Raw genomic sequence first — 22,854 nt, 5'->3', positions numbered from 1 at the left:
TCGGGAAATCCCACCCCCATTTCCAAGCCAAGCACCGGGTCAGCCCTCCATTCTTGGCCGGCAGAGACATCACCTCGATCGGCTTGTGTTTTACAATGTGGAAGAGGCGCTCCTGCGATCGAGAGCGCATTGCCTCAATAAGAGAATCGAACCCGTAACCTATTGCATAGTTATAGCGCCTTACATTGCCAAGCATTACCGTAAGAGGTACATATTCGCTCCTCCGTGCGCTTTTCTAGCATTTATGTGTTTAGATCTTTTAACTATTTTATAATTTCTCCGTCAATATAGATTTTAATTGGATTCGCTAAAATACTTGTTATTTTGGATGCATATAAACGACCAATTTTGTATGATTACATTTATAATAGCCTAGAAGCTTCTTATTTTTATGTTTATATTTTTTCATTATTTGTATTCAGTCGCCTTATTTTCCGCGCTAGGCTTTATTCAATAAAAGACTATGGTCTGTGTTATGAGGGTCAGAGATAACCTAAATAATATCCCCGTTCGTTGGACCGCTATGAGGTCAGAACGACGCGCCGGTCCGGTGCCTCAGCGTCCTGACGGAAGGGCAGCTCCCGTTAAAGCGGACATCGGCGCTTTAAACGGGCTACAGCCCCGGGGCATCACACCCTGAACCCACATGCGATGGCCAGGGAAGAGGAAACCAAAAGAGATGAATTTCCAGAGAAAACTTGGAGCAACCGGGGTGAGTGTTAAACTCCGATGCATGTTGGACCACCTCGACATCAACACGAGGAGAGACTTCAGAATGGGAATGTTTTTATCCTTTGAAAAAACATCTAACATGATCATAACAACCAAGATACGTTTCCCCAATACAAAGGAGACGTGACCATGCCAGGAAGTTCTCTCTCATTTCGAGTGATCAGCCTTTATACTGTGCACATGTCCTGTCCAAGGCGTCTTTCTCACGCGTCCCTTCTCCGATCTGTCGGACGCTACACGGTGAGATGATCTATTGCGCACACCGGGTAGATCCCGGGCGATCTAGGTAGGGGACCGGACTACGAGGGCATGACATATAGCTTATAGTCACTGTTATTGCGTCCCGACTGGTGGATGGTGGGGGTTCCTCTTGAAAACATGACCCGGGACGCTGGAGCATGCTGGTCTCTGTGCGTCCTGCCTTGCGTCTCTGTGCGTCCTGCCGCGCATCTCTGTGCGTCCTGCCGCGCGTCTCTTTAAGAACCCATTCTGATGCATTTGGATCCCGTTTGTTAAAGAGCCGCTCGGCGCCAGCCCGTCGACCCAGCACCATAATAAGACCACTCTCTTGTCACTTCGAATTTACCCGTAAACATCTCCAGCAGGAGCAGCACCCTCAAACCCCGTTTATGTCCTGCTATCCACGTTTTAGGACCAGTCCTTGAACAATACCTGATTATATTACTAGTGTCAAATTAAATAAGCATTACTACTGTCCCGGCGCTGTGAGCCAGTGAGCACAGCCTTTAAACAGGGTCTGGTTCATCTGTTTTACACAACATCAACATGTACACGAACAACAAAAATCTTCAGAATTCCTTTCTGACAATAAATGCACATTTTATGAACCTAAGCCCATGTCTCTTTCACCCAACATACCTATAAATAATACTAAAAAAAATGTCATGTTCCGAATGTTCAAATATTTAATATTTAATATGTCTTTCCCAATATGTCATTAGTGGTGGTACGCACTTGTTGCATATGTTTGCTACATGATGGGATAGACGAGGCAACAAATTAAATATGAAAACCTTCAGGTCAATCCGCCCAGAGATTTAACATGGAACAAAAATGGTTTGATTGGCTCCCAAATTATAGATTTATTTTGCAATCTATTTTAGGCCAAAAGACAATATAATCTATTCTGAGATATTTTATATTATTTTATATGAACTGCTGGCACACAAACACAGCATTTTAAAAACAGAAGAACCATAGTGTAGAGATTGTAGAATATATAGAGGAAATAGGACCAGGACAACCATGAAAGTCCTTTAGTTTTAGGCTCGACATGTAGGCTAGTCCAACAATTGTAATCGTAGACAAAAAAGATTAGTAACATATGGCGAAGGATAATGATTTTCTCTGACAAACTCAACTCTTAATCATATCAACAACCCATGTTCGTTTAGTCACCATTTATTTGTTCTGTATCGTCCGTGTTACTGATGTAAACACAAGTCAGTGCGATTTAAAAGTCATTAAGTCCTGGTGGAGCTGCGCCGCGTATCTAAAGAGAAGGAATCACCATAATGGACCAAAAGGTTTTAATAGCCTCACTGCACAACGATGGCAATGAACACATTCAAGACTTCTGAATGCATAAGCCTCGCTCTACATGAAGCATATATATATATATATATATATATATATATATATATATATATATATATATATATATATATATATATATTTAGTCACATATATATATATATGGTTTATAGTTTCAGAAATTTTAAACTTTAATAGTTTTTTCGCCTATAGGTCATCATTCTACCGGTCCATTCAATGAGCTAACACTTGCATCACACCTCGTAAGATGCATAATTAAAAGAATTCAGGTTAAAGAAAGAATCATTTGAGTCCTGGACTAATATTTGCCAAATGGGAGAATAGGCGAAAAATCAACAAACTATAAAGCAAGGGCCTTGATAACAACGGTGTTACCAATGCTTTGAGTGGTCAGTGTTAAGGATGGGGCATTATCAATGAAATATATTCTCATGTAGGTAAAGACGTAGGCCTAATTTCTTTATGTTGTGTCATTAATCCGTGGTGCTGGAAGATCAAGGGGAATCCCTTTCAGCACCAAACTACTTAAAACAATTTGCTTATAATTGAGTATTGAGCATATTTTTTTCTGTCCCGACATTGTTTTTCTTCTTCTCTTCATCTCCTCATCTTCTCTCCCCATCTCTCTGCCTCATCTCTCCAGCTATATTTAGCAGCTAGTCTAAGGCCTTGGCGCCAGACCGTTTAAGACCTGTCAAAGTCCCTCATATTTCCCCCTGTCACATGTACACCCAGTGCCTCCTCCTCCTCCTCCTCCACCACCTCCGCCTCAACCACCTCCTCCCCCTCCTCTTCCTCCTCTATCACCTCCTCCTCTTCCTCCTCCTCCTCTACATCCTCCTCCTCTTCCTCCTCTACCACCTCCTCCTCCTCCTCTTCCTACTCCTCCTCCATCACCTCCTCCACCTTATCCTCGCTATTTTATTCTTGCAGTTCTCTGCTAGTCTTTCTGTCCCCCCCTACACACATGCACACACACTCACACACACACACACACACACACACACACACACACACACACACACACACACACACACACACACACACACACACACACACACACACACACACACACACACACACACTCACACACACACACACACACACACACACACACACACACACACACACACACACACACACACACACACACACACACACACACACACACACACACACACACACACACACACACACACACGCATGCACACACAGATACCCACACACTCTTCTCAATAAATCCAGGACTCAAATGGTTCTTTCTTTAACCTGAATTATTTTACTTCTGCTTCTTACAAGCACTTATTAGCTCAGTGGCAGTGACTTGGCCGGTCCAATGGGGACCAATTGAAGTCATAGAGATAACGTTTGGCATAAAACGCACACACAGTGAAAGCACACACTCACAAACACACACACACACACACACACACACACACACACACACACACACACACACACACACACACACACACACACACACACACACACACACACACACACACACACACACACACACACACACACACAGAGACCCACACACACGCTCTCTCTTCCTCTCCCTGCCGCCTCAGGCCCTTGTTTAATTGCATTAAGGAGAATAGGTGTGAGCAGTGGTGGTTCTGATGGGCTCTGCGGCTCGTCAACACCCAGTCACCACTATAAAGGTGACCCAGCCTCACGGTGGAGTGGGCCCTGAGTCCCAGAGGCAGACCAGGTGTTGTGCGTGTGGAGGTGTGAGCCAGGGTGCACTGGGCAGGTGAGCCAACAGGCGGGGGCGCTAGAACGAGGGATAGAGGATCCCTGTGTTTCCCTGCCTCTCAGGGACACCTTCCCTCACTAGGCCTCACGCCTAGTGAGGCCTAGTATTATCACCATGGTAAAGCGGGCTCCTGAGCGAGGCCATCACAGGCCAAATGAGCTATAGGCAGTCATGCTCACATTCTTTCATGCTTGATTCCAACACTCTTCCTTGCGCTCGCCTTCTCTGCCCGTCATCTCTGCCCCGTGTTCAGGGAGAGCCCTAGCGAGCCGGCTGGGTGCCACGCCCGGGTGGCTCCGGAGCCCCGACCTTCTGCCGGCCCCCTGTGGGGGGGCGGTGTCACCGATGGATTAGAAGGTGTCAGCGGGCTCCCGCAAGGAGCCAGAGCTCTCTATTCATGAGGCAGCCATGAGCGTCGGGCCTCATGTCAGACAACGGAAGCGCATCATATTTTCACCTGACACGGGGACAGCACTGCTACAACAAGGCCTTCCTCAACAGATGTAGCTTAAGGGCCTTTATTAGTGCGCCCGGTCTAGTGGAAAAGCAGCAGCCCAGCCTTTGTGCTCCACTGTCGTCCAGCCTCACTAATGAGCAGCAGCTCACTGCTGCAGCCGGCTTCAGTAGGCCTCTGTTCTCTCAGAGAGCAGGACAGGGATTCAGGCTCATTTGGATATAATGATAAGACAAATTAGGAATCACAATAAGCACTGACAAAGCATTTAGACTCAAAAATAATAATTTATTGATTATAGCATATCGAGACAACAAGAAACCCTAAAGATTATTGTGTACATGAAAACAGATGATTTATGGGGGAGTTATGCAATGGGAAATCCACAGGTAGGCCTTTATAATAATTTAGATAATTATAATAATTATAATAATAACAAGAACAACAATAAAAATCATAGTGATTGTAATGAATATAATTATAATTATTTGAAGCTTTGCAGATTAGTGCTTGTTTCCGTGCGTTAAATACATGGGATACAAACCTTTATTGATCAACCAATCGATGACATTGCATTTTTCTACGATCGCTATACTCATGTCCGTATGAATGCCTATATTATTGTTAACTTTTAGAGACATTCCTTCTCACACTACGCTGTACCTTTCTAGACCAGCTTAGTCTGATTTTCATTTTCCTATTTTTACATAAAAAAACAATTATGTTGTTTTATGTAATGTTATGTTATGTTATGTTATGTTATGTTATGTTATGTTATGTTATGTTATGTTATGTTATGTTATGGCCTTCATTCATAACTCAGTGAACCAGTACGCCACAGGACTTCAAAATATAATAAATCCTAATATCCTAGTTGTTAGGCCTAAACGTCACAAAATATTCCCATACACCAAAGTAACTCCAATATCATGAGCACTATAACATTTCAACAATAAAGCCTTTTGTAAATGCTTTATATTTATTCGACTAATAAGTCAATAATCAAGATTGTGTTTATCATTAACAAAATTAGACAAACTTATTTGTCATCTTGAACTAAAAATCTACGGTTCAAAGGTATTGGCTCTATATTGTATGATTAGGCTTCATATTATAGTCTACATTTTTGATGAGACCAAAACAATAAGACAAAAGCCTCACTCTGATCCACCTCCCGTCCCGGGACCTGAATTCATTATCACACGCATGTCTATAGAGTCTGGAAGTTCAGGTTCTGGGGTCCAGGGCCTTGGATCAGTCCTGGGCCTGCTGAGGTTGAGCTGCTCCCGGGCTGCTTTGGGACCAGCGCGTCGTTTCTCAACGCTCTGCTTCCCTCTCTCTCTGTGCTCTGGTTTCACAGGAGCAGACCGGAGGAGGGAAAACACTCGGTGGCAAACGGTGAGAACCAGGCGATACCCGTCGGCAGTGCCGTGAACCATGCAGCCACCGATCCGGGACGTGCATCTCGACCCTCCGTTGAGCCGCCAAAGTAAAGATCCTTATCCGGATCGGTACCGGACCCCAACTCCAGAGGGTCGAGCCGGGCCCCGTCCCACCCTAACACTGTGAGTCTGAGCTAATCGGATAGCAATGCGCATTGCCTCATGAAACCTCATGACAACCTTATCATTCGGCCGTTCTCAACCTACCCCTCCTTTAAACATTTATTCGCATGTCGATGTTTTCTATTTTATTATTCCTGTAGAAGCCATTTGTAATCCACGAATCCTGACGAGTGCCCGCCTATTAATCCGAATGAAACGGTTTTGATATAGGCGAGGGAGGCTGTGGTTTGTTAAAACGATGCAGCCTATTAGGCTATGTAATTGATTTACAAGTGCTCATAAGTCCGCAAGTAAGTAACAGGAGATAACCATCCAGAACCAGGGTATTCAGGTAGCCTCGGCTCCTTTCTGGCCTACCAATGAAACGCTCTACGCTGTTATAACGTAGCAAGTTTCAGTGGCGGTAAGTGCAGGCCCATGCTCAGATATCATCCAGGACCGCAGAGTGGGTCCCCTAAACACTTGCCCCTCAGAGCTCCGGTGTTTCAATGTGACTCCAGCAGCCGCGTTGTCTGCACATATTGACGCGTCTGATCACCACTCAGGGTCGGCCTCAAGAGACGGCATTCTGTCTCACACAGAGACCCACGACACTTACCTAGAGCACAACACAGCGGCACGACCAGCGACAGTAAACGGTTCATTAAGTCAAGGTTTTTCGCTAAAACAACTACTTAAACTATCTACAAAAACTATTCTTAAAAAATACTGCTGCACGTCACAGTGCAGCAGTAATGAAGGCGTTTGGGTGAAGGGGCAGAGGTCTCTTTTTTTTAAAAAGAGACCTCTAAACAATGTCCAGGCCCCCCCAGAGACGGAAAACACCCTATTACACAGTTTTGGAAATAATAGTGGAGGTGTTGATTGAGTCCGAATAAGAAAATCTGCCTAATAAGGGATATTTGCATAATTGTTTGTGAAGGTATGTTGTTTGCTAGACACGCCCAACTGTCAAACTGCACCATAACTGAAGGTGATGACAAGGTCCTAGGGACCATCAGCAGCTCCATTTTCTTTAATCACTTTTAGCCCTTTTCTTCTGTTTTCTCTTCCATAGCAGAAAACATCAGATTTTCTAGAATGGAGGTCACTTCTTCTCACTTTGACTCCCACAACCAATATTCCAAAAATAAATGAATTGTTTCTAAAGGTGGGGTGTTTGTTGACAGTAATGTCCACCTTCCACCATAGTGTCTTCACCTCTATCTAGAAAAGAATAATTAGTGATTTGTCATTTGTTTTCTCTCATTCAAAGAAATCTGCTTTCTGAAAAAAGGAACAGACAGGAGGAAGAACGAGGACCTGGCTCGCATCAACCCACGCTGAGCCTCCAGAAGGGTCTTCCTGGTAACTCAGGTTTTCACTTTGCTCCACACCACCCTTTTGCAACCAATCACAAAAACATTGTCTGATTGGCCTGTAGTTATGTAAAGGAGGGGTCATTTTGCCACTCTAAATTATGTTTCATTTCATCGGCCTATGCTAGTGTCGTTTACTTCAAGATATGTCATTAAGTCCAATAATAATTCAAATGTTAAAACTTTAATTATAAATGTAATTTCCGTTGATATTTTTGACTTAATATAAAGCTTAAGCATTTCATTTGAATTACTTCTCTATTCCTTTATGTTAAAAAATAGTGTATAATATTACAAAAGATGTATGGGAATGAAATAAATGTTGCTGAACAAAATATGACTTGGGTATTGCTGTTTCTTATCATTCAAAGTTGTCCGATTTATCAGGGTTAGTTGGGCGAGGTTTCCCAATATAATTTATCATTGATTAAAAACGTATTGATCATTTAGTAAATTACAATTCTGGCAAATTAGTGTTGATTATGTGATATTGTTGAATTACAAATAAAAAAAAAATATATTAATGAAATGAAGACCCCTGAAAAGTCAGAAATAATAATTTGCTAAAGCAAATATTGAAAAAATTATATATATATTGGATCTTGAATTATGAAAAAGGTCCCATCTGTGTCTGTACTTAACTTCTAATTATGGAAGGTCTCAATTCAGTAGTAATCAAAATCAACATTTTAAACATACTTACTCTTTATGCGTAGAATTCTACTTACTTGTTACTTTATCATAACTTAAATGGACAGCACTAGTTTAATTAAACTGAAAACAACTTGATTTCTTAAAATTTATTTGCATGAAAGAGGCAGAAAATGATCATAGTATTTTACAAATCAGACATTTCAGTCAATAACAAGCATGTGTCTTGATTTAGGATGAATACATGCCAAGTTCCATTGTCCAATGGCTAAGTTGTGTTTCCAAGACATGCAGTGACAATAGGAGTAGCCTACAAGCATCTGTTAGGAATAAACTCATCCCATATAAGAATGTATGTGTTGCATTTAACCACCTTCAGTATAAAAATAGTCTCATCATTATAATCACGGGAAACTTTGGGAACTTCAACACTCCTTTGAGATATATTGATTAAAGTAATTGGCATCAAATCATTGTATTCTCATAAAGACATTTGACACTCATAACAGGGTTAGAGAACAAGCTAGGGTGAGAGAGATACAGTAGTCAAGGCATGAGAAAATGATTTGATCATCGAGAAACCTTTTAATTTGTATGTTACTAACGTATACACAAATACCGCAGAAGGACTCTGAGGGGAGGATCTATAGATACGTCTGAGGAGGCTTGGGATAAGCTTTTCATAATGAATGCATATCAGAATGTTGATCTAGAGTAGTCTGTAACCAAATTCCAACATAGAGTGAGTTAGCAGTCACGTGTCCCCACAGTGTCTGTTTCACTTTAAATGAGACGAATCAGAAAGAAACAAAGGCAAGTCCATATGAAACCATGAAGCGGTTAAGAAGATTCAAGAAAAAATACACAATTAAAGATTTCAAGCAGTGATAAAGAAGAAAAATAAAACACACCCACACACACACTCAAAAGCAAGCATAAACACACGCACACACACTCATTCACCCACCCACCCTCTCACTTACTCACACGCACACCAAGAGTGGTCACTCACTTCTGACACACACTGCGTGTGCAGTGATGTCAACGTATGCAAATGCCTTCATGAGATAAGCACACCGGCACAGATACCAGATACCCAAATAAACCACTCCTTCCCCTTCACGCTGGTGTGTGTGTCTTGTGTGTGCGTGGGTGGTGGAGGTCTGGAGATAGCCAACATCCTATTAAAAGGTAGGAGACGTAGGCAGGGCTATAATACAGAGACAGCGCGACGTGGCCCGGGACATGAGCAGGAAACGGAGACCGGAACACTAGTGCGCCCCAGCTCACTACATGAAGAACAGTGACGGGCACGCACGCGCACACACACACACACACACACACACACACACACACACACACACACACACACACACACACACACACACACACACACACACACACACACACACACACACACACACACAGCTGTGCTTTAGAAATGCTTGTAACAGAGGGCTCCACCACCTATAAAACACTGTGTCAGTCAAACACATGCAACCCTCTCCGCCCGCGAAGCAATGTCCTCCTTCTCGTCGTTTGGTTCGGTCCCTCAGCAGGGGGGGGGGGGGGGGGGGGAGAGCAAGCAGGTGGAGCTGGTGACGGGATGGGGTGGACTCGGTGGGCGGGCCTCGTCCTCTAGGGGAAGGCGGACGGGAACAGGCTGAGGGGCTGGCTCTCGTTGGTGGGCAGGGGGGAGCGGTAGCCCTCGAAGTTGCGCGGGATGCTGCCGCTGGTGGAGCCCGAGCTGTTGCTGAGCGTCTCGATGCTGCCCTCCCGCTGCAGCTCTGGGGGAGAGGGGACCACAGGGAGACACGTCACATGGAGGGAACCCGTCGGATCGGTGTCTGTGTGTGTGTGTGTGCGTAGGGTTGTACGTTTGTGTGTTGTTGTGTGTGTTCTCTGGGGGAGAGGGGACCACAGAGAGACACGTTCACATGGAAGGACCCCGTTGTGTCTGTGTGTGTGCATGTGGTTGTGTGTGTGTGTGTGTGTGTGTGTGTGTGTGTGTGTGTGTGTGTGTGTGTGTGTGTGTGTGTGTGTGTGTGTGTGTGTGTGTGCTAGCAATAGACCCGTTTCACATAGGCGTTGTCCTGGGACAACCTCGGGTGTCGCTCATAACACATAATACATAATGATGGGTCTGCTCCTTCCTTGCACCAGGGCACTGCTGGTAGACTAAACTAGTCTAATTCACTTTGACCGTGGACCATGGGCCCTGGTACGTTGTAGGAACAGACCCGTAATTAGAGTGGTGAGCCAAACCTGTGTTTGTCTGACGAGGACGCCGCTGTGAGACTGGTCCTTGGAGACCGTCGACAACACTGAACAACATCGACACCTCTCGTTGTGGTCCACGGCTAGACCAAGCTCGTCAAGCGCACGTCATTTATAGTATGCAACGTGTGATATGCGCGGACCAACATGCTTTGTCTGCTCAATGGCTGCTTTGTTGATCGCTCCACTGCCATGCAAGACCAACATTCACGAAGCATCTGCGATGGAGAGTCACTGTCGTCGAGGCAAGAGGGAACGGCGTGAATTACATCACTCTCAAATCCCAATCAAGATCTATTTTAAGCATTGTTCCATATTAATTAATCAAATATTGTGATAAGAGCCAACCGGCGATGTAAGGAAGGACCAGAGGTTTCTGAGTGCACAGAACCCGGTGCTTCACCGGGACGTCCGCGCTGACACGCTATGTGGCAACCTCACAGCCTGCCCTCTCACCCCACACTTTAATCCCCTACACTACCCGGGCCAGCAGAGCCGCTGGCACACAGCTGAGGCAGTAAATCCAGTGTGTGTTAGTGTGTGTGTGTGTGTGTGTGTGTGTGTGTGTGTGTGTGTGTGTGTGTGTTGGTGTGTGGACGTGTGTGTGTGTGTGTCGGGCTGTGTGTGTGTGTCTGTGGGTGTGTGTGTGGGGAGGGTTCAAGAGCAACCAAATACTAAAAATCCCACTGCACTGACAGCACCAAACACACATTATGCAATTGCTGTTTCCAATTAGTGCCAGGCGATGTCACTTGCTCCAAGTACACACATGCCAACACACCCTATGTCATCATCCTGTAAACGGGCCACGCAGCAAGGTTATCTCCAACCCTGGCGCAGAAACACCTCCTGTTTGTCAGCTCTGCCCCGTGCGTTCAGCGTTTCAGCCCAAGCATTTGGTACAATCATTGTCCGCAGAAATGCTGAATTGACCTTCCAAAATAATAAAGAAAGATGAAGATCAATCTGTCTGGCTTCCTTGCCCCTTGATAGAATTCCATGTTTTAAAGCTTTTTTATTCATATCGCCTTATTGTTATTCTCATTATTTTCTCACATTTTGATGTGAATGAGCGTATTGGGGAGAGGTTGTAATAAACTATGATGGTTCTTTGGCCACTGCACATTTTCCATGTCTTTGAACACAATATCGGAATCAAATTAGTAAAAGCCTTTAACATGGCTTTCCACAATCCCCGAAGACGTTAAAAATGTTTCATCGTATTGAATTTATTTATTTTACATGGAATAGCTCTCGATTGTCCTTGTATTTTTAAAAAGTACTACCAGTGAGTATTGAATGGAGTGCAGTTCTCTCACACCTATTCAGTCTTTCCGTCAAACAATCGGCCCCTCTGTATACATGTGCTCCTTCCACCACTGCTATCTTCTAACCTCTCATCTCATGAACCCTGGCTGATCATCTCCTTTGCCCCCCCCCCCCCCCCCCCCGCTACTCCACCACGATAGCCACGTCTCTGCCAGCCTCCATCCGTGGCGTTATTGTAGCCACCGCAAGCCGCTGAACACCCGAGTAAGGCTCAACAGGCCCCTTCCAGCACCGCCTAATCCAGCCTCATTGTGTCACACCTAGCAGCCATTCAGGGGGTCTTAACCTCTCACGCCCCCTGCACAATCCCCCCGCAGCCGCACCGCTGGGGATCTGCTCCCGCGGGACCCGTGTCACTGTGTAAGGTAATATAGTTATTTATGGCCGGGCTTTTTCTTTTACTAGTCCGACCACAGCCAGGAGAAAGCAGTCGTGTCTTGGAGCGAGGCCAGGGGAGCGGAGGGGGAAACCCCTGTTCTGCCGATGTTAACGTCGTTCACATTACACGCAAGGGGATGACAGCGGCCTTCAGAAGACAATGGAGTTCAAGCCGAGGCTCTGGCTCCACCATCCGTGGCGCTAAGGGTTGGAGGTAAGGGCTCTGGCGTCGGAGCGCACAGCCACGGCCGTGGGGCTCCGGCGGTGAGGACTGGCAGCCAACGCTGCTTTGCGGGCCTGAATGTGTCCGTAGTGCGCAGGATCTGTGAGACAGAACAGAACGGTGTCCACAGGTCTGGTCCGGTCACTTGTGTGACTTGGACAACTTAATCCTCTTAGCCTTTATCCCATCCCATAAAAACGAATATGAGGCATCAACACGCACACCAACGACACGCCGTCCCTCCCACGGACAAAACAGCCGATGCAAGACACTCTCCGACAACGTCAAGCCCACTTCCACACACGCCTTGTGCTCCCGCTGGCCAAGGGTGGTGTTGGGCTGGCGGGCGTGGGGGGGGGGGGGCGGCGTGTCCTGCAGTGGTGGGACTACACATGCTATTCTTAGCAGATCAAAGCAAACACAAAGGGGGTCTTAATCAGCGGTTTTGTGCCAGCTCTTGGCCCCGTCGCGGTGCCCCCACGATCCCCTCCCTCCCAGACATGGTCTGGGAGGTGGGGGTGGCAGTAACACGTAGCGATGCTATACTTACCCCGGACTGATTGTTTTTGTGTTTTAACTTTAATCTCACGGTTACCTCCAGCTGGCTTTGATTAGCGCTCTCACGTCACATTCCAACCCCTGGCTGTCATACGCGCTCGGTCTGACACACACTCACCCACACGCACGCACGCACACGCACACACACACACACACACACGCACACACACACACACACACACACACACACACGTATGTTGGCATGCTCACACACACAACCAATGGGTCCTTAACGTGCAAACATTAAGACACACAATCATAGACACAATCACAATTCTGAATCACACTTTCCTGGGTTCTTTCATCGCCTGTTGTAAACATCCTTTTCATGTCCTTCGCACGTATGCACGACCACGTGCACACTCCCACACCCACACACGCACACAAACACACACAAATAAATGGGAAAAAATGCACTAATGTTCTGGAGTAATACACTACCGTGGACACTGATTTAACTGTTTGGGTGTTTTCACAAACTTTTCCAAACACACTGCAAAGGCCTCCACAGCAAATCTTATTGACCATATGATCGATGCTCTTTGGTGTATATCTTGGCACTCAGATGTCTTTAGCTTCATATTTTTAAAGTACATCCCTATTGGTCAATAAGATGCTTCTACAAAGGCAAAAAATAATAATATGATGTATGCTTATTCAAGTGTGCGCATATTGGAGAGAAAATGAAGTCTGAAAGCAGGAAGCATGGAGACTAGAAGAGGGCTTAAGGTGTTTATTGATCCGGTCTTAATGCTACAAAGATAATGAAAGGGCTTTGCCTCTAGACCTAGGCCATAGGGCCCTACACTGATTGAATATCCTCCTTTTGAAGTGAATGAATCCAAATATATGCACTAATCATGTACCATTGCATTACCTGTCGTTAATCTATTTCAGTAAACTGGCAGACCGGGGGCTTTCATAACATGAGAGCAAATGAAAACAGATCAGAGCCAGAACAAACAGCCAACATGTAGAGCACATGGACTGCACTCAGAGGAGAGGAGGGGAGGCAGGGGCAGCTGAAGGGACTGTGACCCACATCCACAGGCCAGAGTGGCGGCCGCCGCACACATGTCAAGGTTGAACTGAAATGCACATAGGAAGTGTTGTGCTGGGACGGTGTTGAACGAGGCGTACCTTCATTGAGAATATTGTTGAGCAGGGGTCCTCCAGTCTTGCCTTTAAGGGGCCCAGTCCTAATGTGAGCCAAACTACAGGTAGGAGCCCCGATTGTTACCGTTATAAAATAATTGAGTATGTTTAAAAAGCGAGCAATAAGAATGTACGTAAAATGGATATAACACAAACACGTAGACGGCCACGTCAAAAGAGTTCTTAGAAAGCCGGTCACCGATGCGACCCACATTGATCGGTGCTCACATGTAAAGCTCATTAATATCAGAGATGATCCTGATGGACTGTGAAAAGCCCGGCTTAGCTCACCCTCCTGCACAGCCACTCTCCTGTCCCAAAGTGCAAAAATACATTAATGCTATCACAGAGCCGACGGGGAGGAGATACCAGTTTATGTAATAGGATACAGACAGGCCCGTGGTGAACGCTGCCAGCTCCAACGCTGACTGCAAACCGACGTTGGAGTCTGAACCATGACAGATATTTCACACCAGAGCTCATTAAGGGGACTGAAAAGTGGCCGATGTAAATAGAAGGCCCTTTCATTCAAAAAACACTCTTTAGATTATCAGGCAATGCTGGCATATGGCCTCCTTTCACACTTCCAACCATTAACAGACTACATGGGCTCCTTCAAATGTGAACAACGTATATATTTAATATAAGAATAGGTAAACAATAATTATTATTACTATGAAGAATAATAATATTAGGTATAATATAACAAATTGACTGTACTTAATCCTAAAATGACCATGATATGTCATCAGAGATTTGTTTTGGCCGTTGTGTTATGATTCACTATTCTCAGATTATCCCCGGTTGCCAGATTGGCAAACCACTTGGCACACAAACACAGGGGGCTGCAGCCATTGAAGCAAGCAAACAAACTGGATGAACTGAGATTGTACTAGTTTCTACCCGACCTAAAAAGCCTCGTTGTCACTCTAAAATGCTCCATGACCGGAGCCGTGCTAAATCACGGGCAAAGCTGCGAGTGTCCTTTGAAAGACAGCTCAGAGCCTGGAAGGATCTCAAAACGGATGCCAAATTAACGGGTTTATAATTGGCAAACAATAAATACAAAAATAATAGAATCATTCAATGTCTTCAACCTGGCAACCCGGGTGCGCTTCAGTTCTTGGGAAGAGGATGCCGGCTGAGACAACCCTCTCCACTATTGTGAATTTGGACACCAGTACCTGCTGATGTCAATGTTAAATATTGTACCTGTTATTTCATATATCGTTTAATTTGCCCAAACTTCTTATTTTACTTTGCTATAATTTGTATCAGCACCTAACATTAGGCAGATGTGTCAGTGACTTAGGAGGTGAAAGCTGTCACGTAACACTTCAAACCTCATAGCTATGGAAGTGCTGTTAAAGTGCACCAAAGTGTTATTTGAAGAGAAATTGAAATATCTTCTGGACCAGTGGACACTTTGAATTATGTACGTGTCCGTGTTCCAAGCCCTCCTTTGTCACACGGACAGTGTTTCTTTCTAGCAGGGTGTGCGTTCTTTTGTGTAACGGCCGGCTCCTAATGGCGCCCTCATCCTATACATGGCAGAAATGCTCACGGCTCAGAAGAACCATTCAAAATAACCAACTAGCATTCCTATAGTCATGGTGTTGGTGCGTTTTTTACATGGCTGAGCCCTTCAGCAGGAAAACAAATGCATATGTAGGCCAGTGATAAAGGAGAAAGCCTGTAGACATTCACTCTACTACGGCAATAGAGGACAAGACGCACCCTTCACGCTACCCCCTGTGTCGACCTCTGAGTCCCTTCCTCTCCTCGTCCTCAAACATGCATGTGAGGCACACCTTTATGTCCTTCAGTCATGTTAGCTGGAGGCTTCAGAGGATCAACATTCACCTCTGCATAAACCTGTTTGTCTCTCTGAATCGAAAATTCTATTGATTTCGGTTCATAGCTTTGAGATTTGGTAAATGTCGACTTCAGACGTATGAGATGGATGGAGACGGATACACGCGGAGGCGGGCACATTGACAACGTGGTGGTGCCGTAAGCTCATAGTGTTGTAGAGGAGGGCTTCTTCCTGTTGGTGTTAAGAACGGATGCCGGATTGGGTGGGAAATCTGGCCCAATCTGGCAACGCTGATGTTAAGTACGGAGGCCCATGCAACCAGCCTGGGATGCAGCGTGGGTGTGCTATACGGGTCACCATGCAGTTTACAGGTTACCACTGGTGGACATCACAGGCACGTCACACGGTGTGCATACACATGGACATCCTATGCATGCATCCTATGAATAACAGACACATGCACGCTCAGAGAGAGCGGAAGACCTGAGGTCAAAAGGGGAGGGTCCGAGAGGCCTCCATGGGGGGTCCCGGGCAGTGCACCTGGGACTGTGTGCTCAGGCCATGGGCTTGCAATCTGTTTTGAAGCTGGTGCTATGTCAAGCTTAACTAAATTCTCAGTTCCATACAGAGAGGGGACAGGAGTTGAACCCTAAACTAGGATTTTACATTTCAGCTAGTGGAACGCTTTACATTGATAACACCAGAAGTAATGACATGTTAAAAACACTGGATGCTCGCATAATGTAAATCCAATAAATATACAAATATATATATATTTTAAATGAATAGTGATATATATATTCAATTTGTGTGTACACTGAGCTAGGATGTGAGGTCTACAACAGTGCAGGTAGAAATTGCATTCTGCTCTACCAGCAGCATTCAATTTTCTTTTTAATTTCAAAATACCAATCCCTATGACAAATCCCATCTATCGCAAACCCTGGCGTTACACAAGGCTTTGTGCATTCTGCATAAATGCCAAGCTGCTCCCCAGACACTTGAGTTAGCCTGAAGAGCTTTCTGTTGAACCCTCAGCAGCCAAATGGAACATAAACCAATCATCTTGCTCTAAACTTCTGACAACGTCAAAGGGCCTCTTCTCATGTGTAATGTGACCAGCCAACATGCAGCACTCATATTATTGGCAAACCACTGGCAGAAAATTATTCCACTTACCGGGACCATGTTTGCGGATTTCATAATTATCCAATTAAATGGCCTTGTGTGCTATTATTTGCATTCAAGTGATGGGTTGGAAAGCAAAAAAAAACACAAATCTGGACAACAGCATAATGAAACAAAGATATCCCATGCACCATCACTGGTTGTTTTAAAGTGTCTTAATCACAGCTCAACCTTGATCTCTGAGGCAGGGCTGTACAATTACATCTCCTATGAATGGTTACTCTTTGGCCAGATGCCAGGGTCACAGTATGGGTGGCCTCAAGTATAATGAACATCGTTTCAACTCTCATTGTCTCCTTTGCGAGCTGGCTACCCATCCTCTATTCCTCTTCCCCTCCCTGTCTCTGAAAGAGAGGCCCCTCTGAGCCGACAGGACGCACCTCTGCTCAGAGCGGCCCGGATCTTACCCGGGTACAACAGTTTTTCTGGCAGGTTGGCAATGGCTCTGTGACTGGTCGGGGCTACTTCTCCTTTATGTTTCCTATCACTTATTCATACCGCCATGTTTTATTGATTCAAGGACACACACACACACACACACACACACACACACACACACACACACACACACACACACACACACACACACACACACACACACACACACACACACACACACACACACACACAAGTATGCACGCAACTTATGTATCTATCACAATTTTTGTGTTTTGTGTGTATGCCTGCATAATTGCTAGGGTGTGTTAAAAACGGGTTTGTATGTGTTTGTGTGTGTTTCTGTTTATGCTGATGAGCATCTAATAATCCTAGAGATTGAGTGTTTGTTTGCCAGCAGAAGTTGGATGACTCCCTATTGTCCAAGGTACGTTTAATCACCCATTCACCAATTCACACATGTAAAGCTGCTGGCGTACGCACACTATTTTTTAGATAGGCTTGAGAATACATTTGAAATACAATGGAGTTCGATCGACCATCAGTATTAAACAATGCTGACAGTGACAGGTCCTGGGACATGGCAGGGATCTAAAGCGTGCTCAAAGGGAAGAGTATGAGTGTCAGGAACTCAGAGCTATGTACACTCTTTGGGGGTTAACAGCGACGGGAACAGAAGACGTTGAATGCTTCGTTCTAGAGGGGCCCCGGGCCACCAGGCCCAGTTCAGCACATCTCTGTCCTTCCTGCCCTTAGCCGCCCCATCAAAAGGTATGTTCTCAAGCCTTGTGTACGGACAACCCAAAACAGGCTAACAGGGATTGAAGTTATATTGGAAATATAAAACTCCCCCTGCTACTGTTCCTCTCCTTTCTCTCCCAGTCTCTCTTTTATTCTCTCACCCTCTATCTCTCCTCTCTCGTCCTTATTCCCCTCCTCTCTCGCCCAGTCTCTCTTCTACTCTCTCGCCCTCAGTCTCTCCTCTCTCGCCCTCTCTACTCTCTCTCCGTCCGGCCCACCCGACCCGGTGTGCCTCTCCCTTGAGCGAAGCTGTTAAGTGCAGCCGCCAAAAAAAGTCCACAAAAAGCCCATTTGCAGTATGCCATAGTCACACCGACACACACGCACACACAGAGACACGCACGCACACACACACACACACACACACACACACACACACACACACACACACACACACACACACACACACACACACACACACACACACACAGACACACACACACACACACACACACACACACACACACACACACACACACACACACAAACACTTCCCACAAAACACACACAAAAAGGTACAGCCTGACACTAACAGGCAAGGACAAAAACACACATGCTCTTGTATCCTCATGTGCCATCCACATATCTAGGAACAACACATACACACACAGAAACATGCACACACGCGCACACACTCGCACACACACTTCCCCCACTCCGCTCTGGGCGAGCGAGGCAGAGTGGCAGAGAGACCAGGCCGGGATAAATGATACAATGATATCCGGGCCTGACGCGTTTATGTGGGCTGAGGTGCGGAGGAGGAGGATGGGAGGGGGGGGGGGGGGGGGTGCTGGAGCGAGCTCTGAATACAGGAATTATTCTTCCATCGTCTCACCATGTCACTGAGCATTACCCTCAAAGTCTCGCCTGGCGATAGAGAGACAACAGACAACGGTGGAGGAGAGAGGGAGAGAAAGAGAGAGTGCTTCAGGGGTAAACTGTAATGACCACACACTCTTCTTTCACACTCTCTCTGTGTGCCATCGTACTCTCTAACTGTGGTTAACATTGCGCCCCCGCCCCTTTACAAACCACCCCCCCCCCCCTCGGCTTTCTTCCATTGCTCCTCTGTTAGATACCTTTCATTCTGAGACAGAGAGATAAAGACTGCAGAAGAGAGAAAGAGAGAGAGAGAGAGAGAGAGAGAGAGAGAGAGAGAGAGAGAGAGCACAAGGCACGAAAGAATGAATGCGTGCATGAGGGAGAGAGAGAAGGGGAGGATTTCATGCGTTTTCTTGGTTATCATATACTTAAAGCTAGGGTAGGCAATTTAGAGAAACCAGCCAGAGTTATCTATACTTTAAAGTATCCAACCGACAAAAAGGGCCTCTGTCCAAAGCCACTCCCCCAAAACACGTGACTAGTTTTCTAGTTTAAGCAATAGGTCTGCCTAGTGTGTGTAAGACTCAGGAGTGTGCGCAGGTCGCTGGGTTAGTGGTTAGACAGACAGACAGGTGGGGCATCCATCAATCAACTGAATGGACTGAATTCAATGATTAGACAGGCTGGTTACAGGCCTTAGACAACCACAGATACCCGATTATTATACTATAGCATTTGATTTATTGACTGATTGACGGGACAAGAATTTCTATCAATAAGACACAAAAATGCTTGTCAAATAAATAGTCTACGCCAGCTTTAATTCTAGTGCAATTGAAGCATCAAGCTGGGCAAGACAAACCATGATTAGCTAAATGTATTCTTGTAACAAACGGCTATGCCTAGTATCTCTGTCTTTAGATATAGCTAGTCTGCTTATTAAGGGACAATGGTGCACATATTTATGCAGTAAGATTTATAGGGGAGAGAAAGCTGTGACTTGATATTGCCTATTTAATAAATTTTATGTACTTGCATGATTCTCACAATTTATGGTTTGTATCTTCGTGGTTGAATGCACTTATTGTAAGTTGCTTTAGATAAAAGCATGGGCTAAATAAATGTAATGTAATGTAATATGAAATAGAGCAATGGCTCTTATGATGATAAAGGGGGAAGAAGCAGATCAGATTTGTTGCACTTTCGTCTTTTGGAATCAATTTACGCTGGTCAGTCCAGCGTTTGAATGGTCATACAAGTACTGTTATCACAAAGACCAAAGTTCTATGTTGCTATTGTTTACCTTATGGTAGTCGTAAGCACACACTACATGTTTTGGCATGTAGCCTTCGGTAGAAAAAAAAAAATACAGTTTACCAACTATATTGGTAACGGATGTTTAGGTGAAGTCACGAGAGATGGTTTATAAGGTTTAATCATCCAGACCCGTTTTGTCCTTTAACCAAAAGTTTGAGGAATAGAATCAACAGCACTAAAGCGTTAATCTGCCCCACATATGACATGCCTATTACTTTTTGTGAGAAGCAGATAAAGATTGTTGCTCATTTATGCGAGTCAAAACATGATGGCATAATGGTTTTGGTAGCGAGTTTTGTTATCCGTTACAGAGGCCTTACCCGCGATACACTCCCTCATTCAGACGATAACTCAAACATTATTTTGTTGACAATATCTTCCTTGATGGTGCAGTGGATATATTTTGTCTGTATTGCATGGCCTGGAGTCTGTCTTTTTCTTTTTGCATTTCTCCGCGTGTCGCTGTAGGACAAACATTGGTGTTGCTCATATCACTAATGATGGGTGCGCCCCTTTTATGTAGCAGAGCACTGGTCCTAGACTTAACTAGTGAAGCCAAGTCTACTACCCGTGCATCGGTACATTAAAGTAGCAGAGCCATAATTAGTGTTATGAGCTACACCTGTGTTTTTCCTTCGATGACGCGCCTTTGAAAATGGTCTACAGTACATTAGCTGCTCAATTATTAACCGTACCAGCTGTATACAGTGTAGAGCCTCTGTGCGTACTTTGTTGCTCTTATGATGAGTATCTTGGTTTCAAAATGAATCAGACTAGACTAAAATCAGTGAGATAATATCTTTTTGTTGCCAATTTTAATACTGCACGCAAAGCCAATCCATCACTCTTTTTCTCTGAACAAAATGTTGAAACTTGTTTCCACTTTGTGTTAATTGCCGCAATAATAAGGGGATTTATTGTGGAACAAATTAACAAACTTTAAAAGCCTGAAATAACAATGTATTTCCTTTGCCTGACTAAACTTAAATGTTTTATTATTCCAGTGGCGGATTCAAAAGTCAAAATGCAATAACCTGTTTTTGGTACTCTTTAAGTAAAACGGCTCATACTCTTAAGTAAAACGGCTCATGAAACCATTCACCATATTAAACATAAAATAAACATAATTGAAAAATACGAAATAAAAGCCAATGTAGGCAAGCATAACCACCCTTCTAATATTTAATTTGAAGTGGTTAAATACAATGACAGATACAGTACAGAGAAAGACAATGTAACAAGGTAGAACAATTCATTTAGAATATTTTGATTTAGTATTTATGTATATCTATATGAACCAAATATATCTGGTTTCCAGAAGTACAAGATACTAGGAGTTGCCTGATCATTAATTACTTTTAGTATTTAATTTAACAACACGTCTAAAATCTCCTCTCCAAACCAGTTTTTATTTTTTATTTTTATGAATTGCCTATTAAAGATGAATGAACAAAATGAAAATAACAAAAAATGCAAGAAAGCTACTCAAACACACACACACACACACACACACACACACACACACACACACACACACACACACACACACACACACACACACACACACACACACACACACACACACACACACACACACACACACACAGCTTTGCCAGAGAGGAAACCCTCACTACACTACACTAACAAATGACATCAACAGACATTTCCTCTTTAAACTCTACATGCTAATTCCTCTTTCCCCTTCCCTTCCCTCACTCTCTTTCCATCTCTCTCTCAGACATACACACACAGACACACACACACACACACGCATACACCACATGAAATATTACAGAGGCAGTGTTTCCATAAGGTAATAAAATCAGAGATGAAATGGAAGACCCAATATACACACACACACACACACACACACACACACACACACACACACACACACACACACACACACACACACACACACACACACACACACACACACACACACACACACACACTCACACACACACACACAAAATCAGGCCAAAAGCAAATGGCCGGCTCCAATAATGAAGTCAATCACAGACTTATTTGGATGGTTGTTTCGGTATTTCCTAAATAATTACAAACAATGACACACACACACACACAAACATACGCACACAGCAAAGGCACATTCCACATACTATGAAAGCTATGAGGCAAGGCTAAAGACGTGCCCTCACACACCAACCACACTGACAAACATACAGGCACGCAAGCAAACGACCACACATACAGTGTCAACAATCTTTCAGAGGAAAGTGTTATTTAACACACACAAACGCATACATAAACATACGCAAATGAACGCACGCACACACACACACACACACACACACACACACACACACACACACACACACACACACACACACACACACACACACACACACACACACACACACACACACACACGCATGCACGCACTCATGCACACAAACACACATTCATGGCTTTCATCAATCATCTATCCTGTATGAGTTGCAGAGGTGTTTTTCTTGCTCTTGCGGAGGGGTTA

General features: G+C 44.6%; 1 protein-coding gene and 1 long non-coding RNA gene across 5 annotated transcripts in view; one reads left to right on the top strand and one right to left on the bottom strand.

Annotated features, from left to right (window-relative positions):
- Window positions 1-3: 3 nt before the first annotated feature.
- On the top strand, window positions 4-7,944 carry LOC130405846 (uncharacterized). 3 transcript variants are annotated; one of them, XR_008904381.1, is made up of 4 exons: window positions 4-207; window positions 529-712; window positions 5,884-6,088; window positions 7,344-7,943. It is a non-coding gene; the product is annotated as an uncharacterized LOC130405846 (long non-coding RNA). The 3 variants fall into 3 exon arrangements; XR_008904380.1 differs by having other exon boundaries at window positions 14-207; window positions 534-712; window positions 7,344-7,942; XR_008904379.1 differs by having other exon boundaries at window positions 41-712; window positions 7,344-7,944.
- A 1,741-nt stretch (window positions 7,945-9,685) lies between these two features.
- bcas3 (BCAS3 microtubule associated cell migration factor) overlaps window positions 9,686-22,854 on the bottom strand; it is a 210,641-nt gene continuing 197,472 nt past the window's right edge. For both annotated transcript variants that reach the window (XM_056611673.1, XM_056611674.1), the window contains one exon: window positions 9,686-9,884. In XM_056611673.1, the coding sequence (XP_056467648.1) occupies window positions 9,736-9,884 (149 nt within the window). In that variant the 3' untranslated portion in view covers window positions 9,686-9,735. The remainder of the gene's footprint in view (window positions 9,885-22,854) is intronic.

The sequence above is a fragment of the Gadus chalcogrammus genome, chromosome 16 (assembly GCF_026213295.1).
Source record: "Gadus chalcogrammus isolate NIFS_2021 chromosome 16, NIFS_Gcha_1.0, whole genome shotgun sequence".
Taxonomy (NCBI): Eukaryota; Metazoa; Chordata; class Actinopteri; order Gadiformes; family Gadidae; genus Gadus; species Gadus chalcogrammus.
Note: the sequence above shows the minus strand (reverse complement) of the source record. Positions and strands in the feature narration are given on the sequence as shown.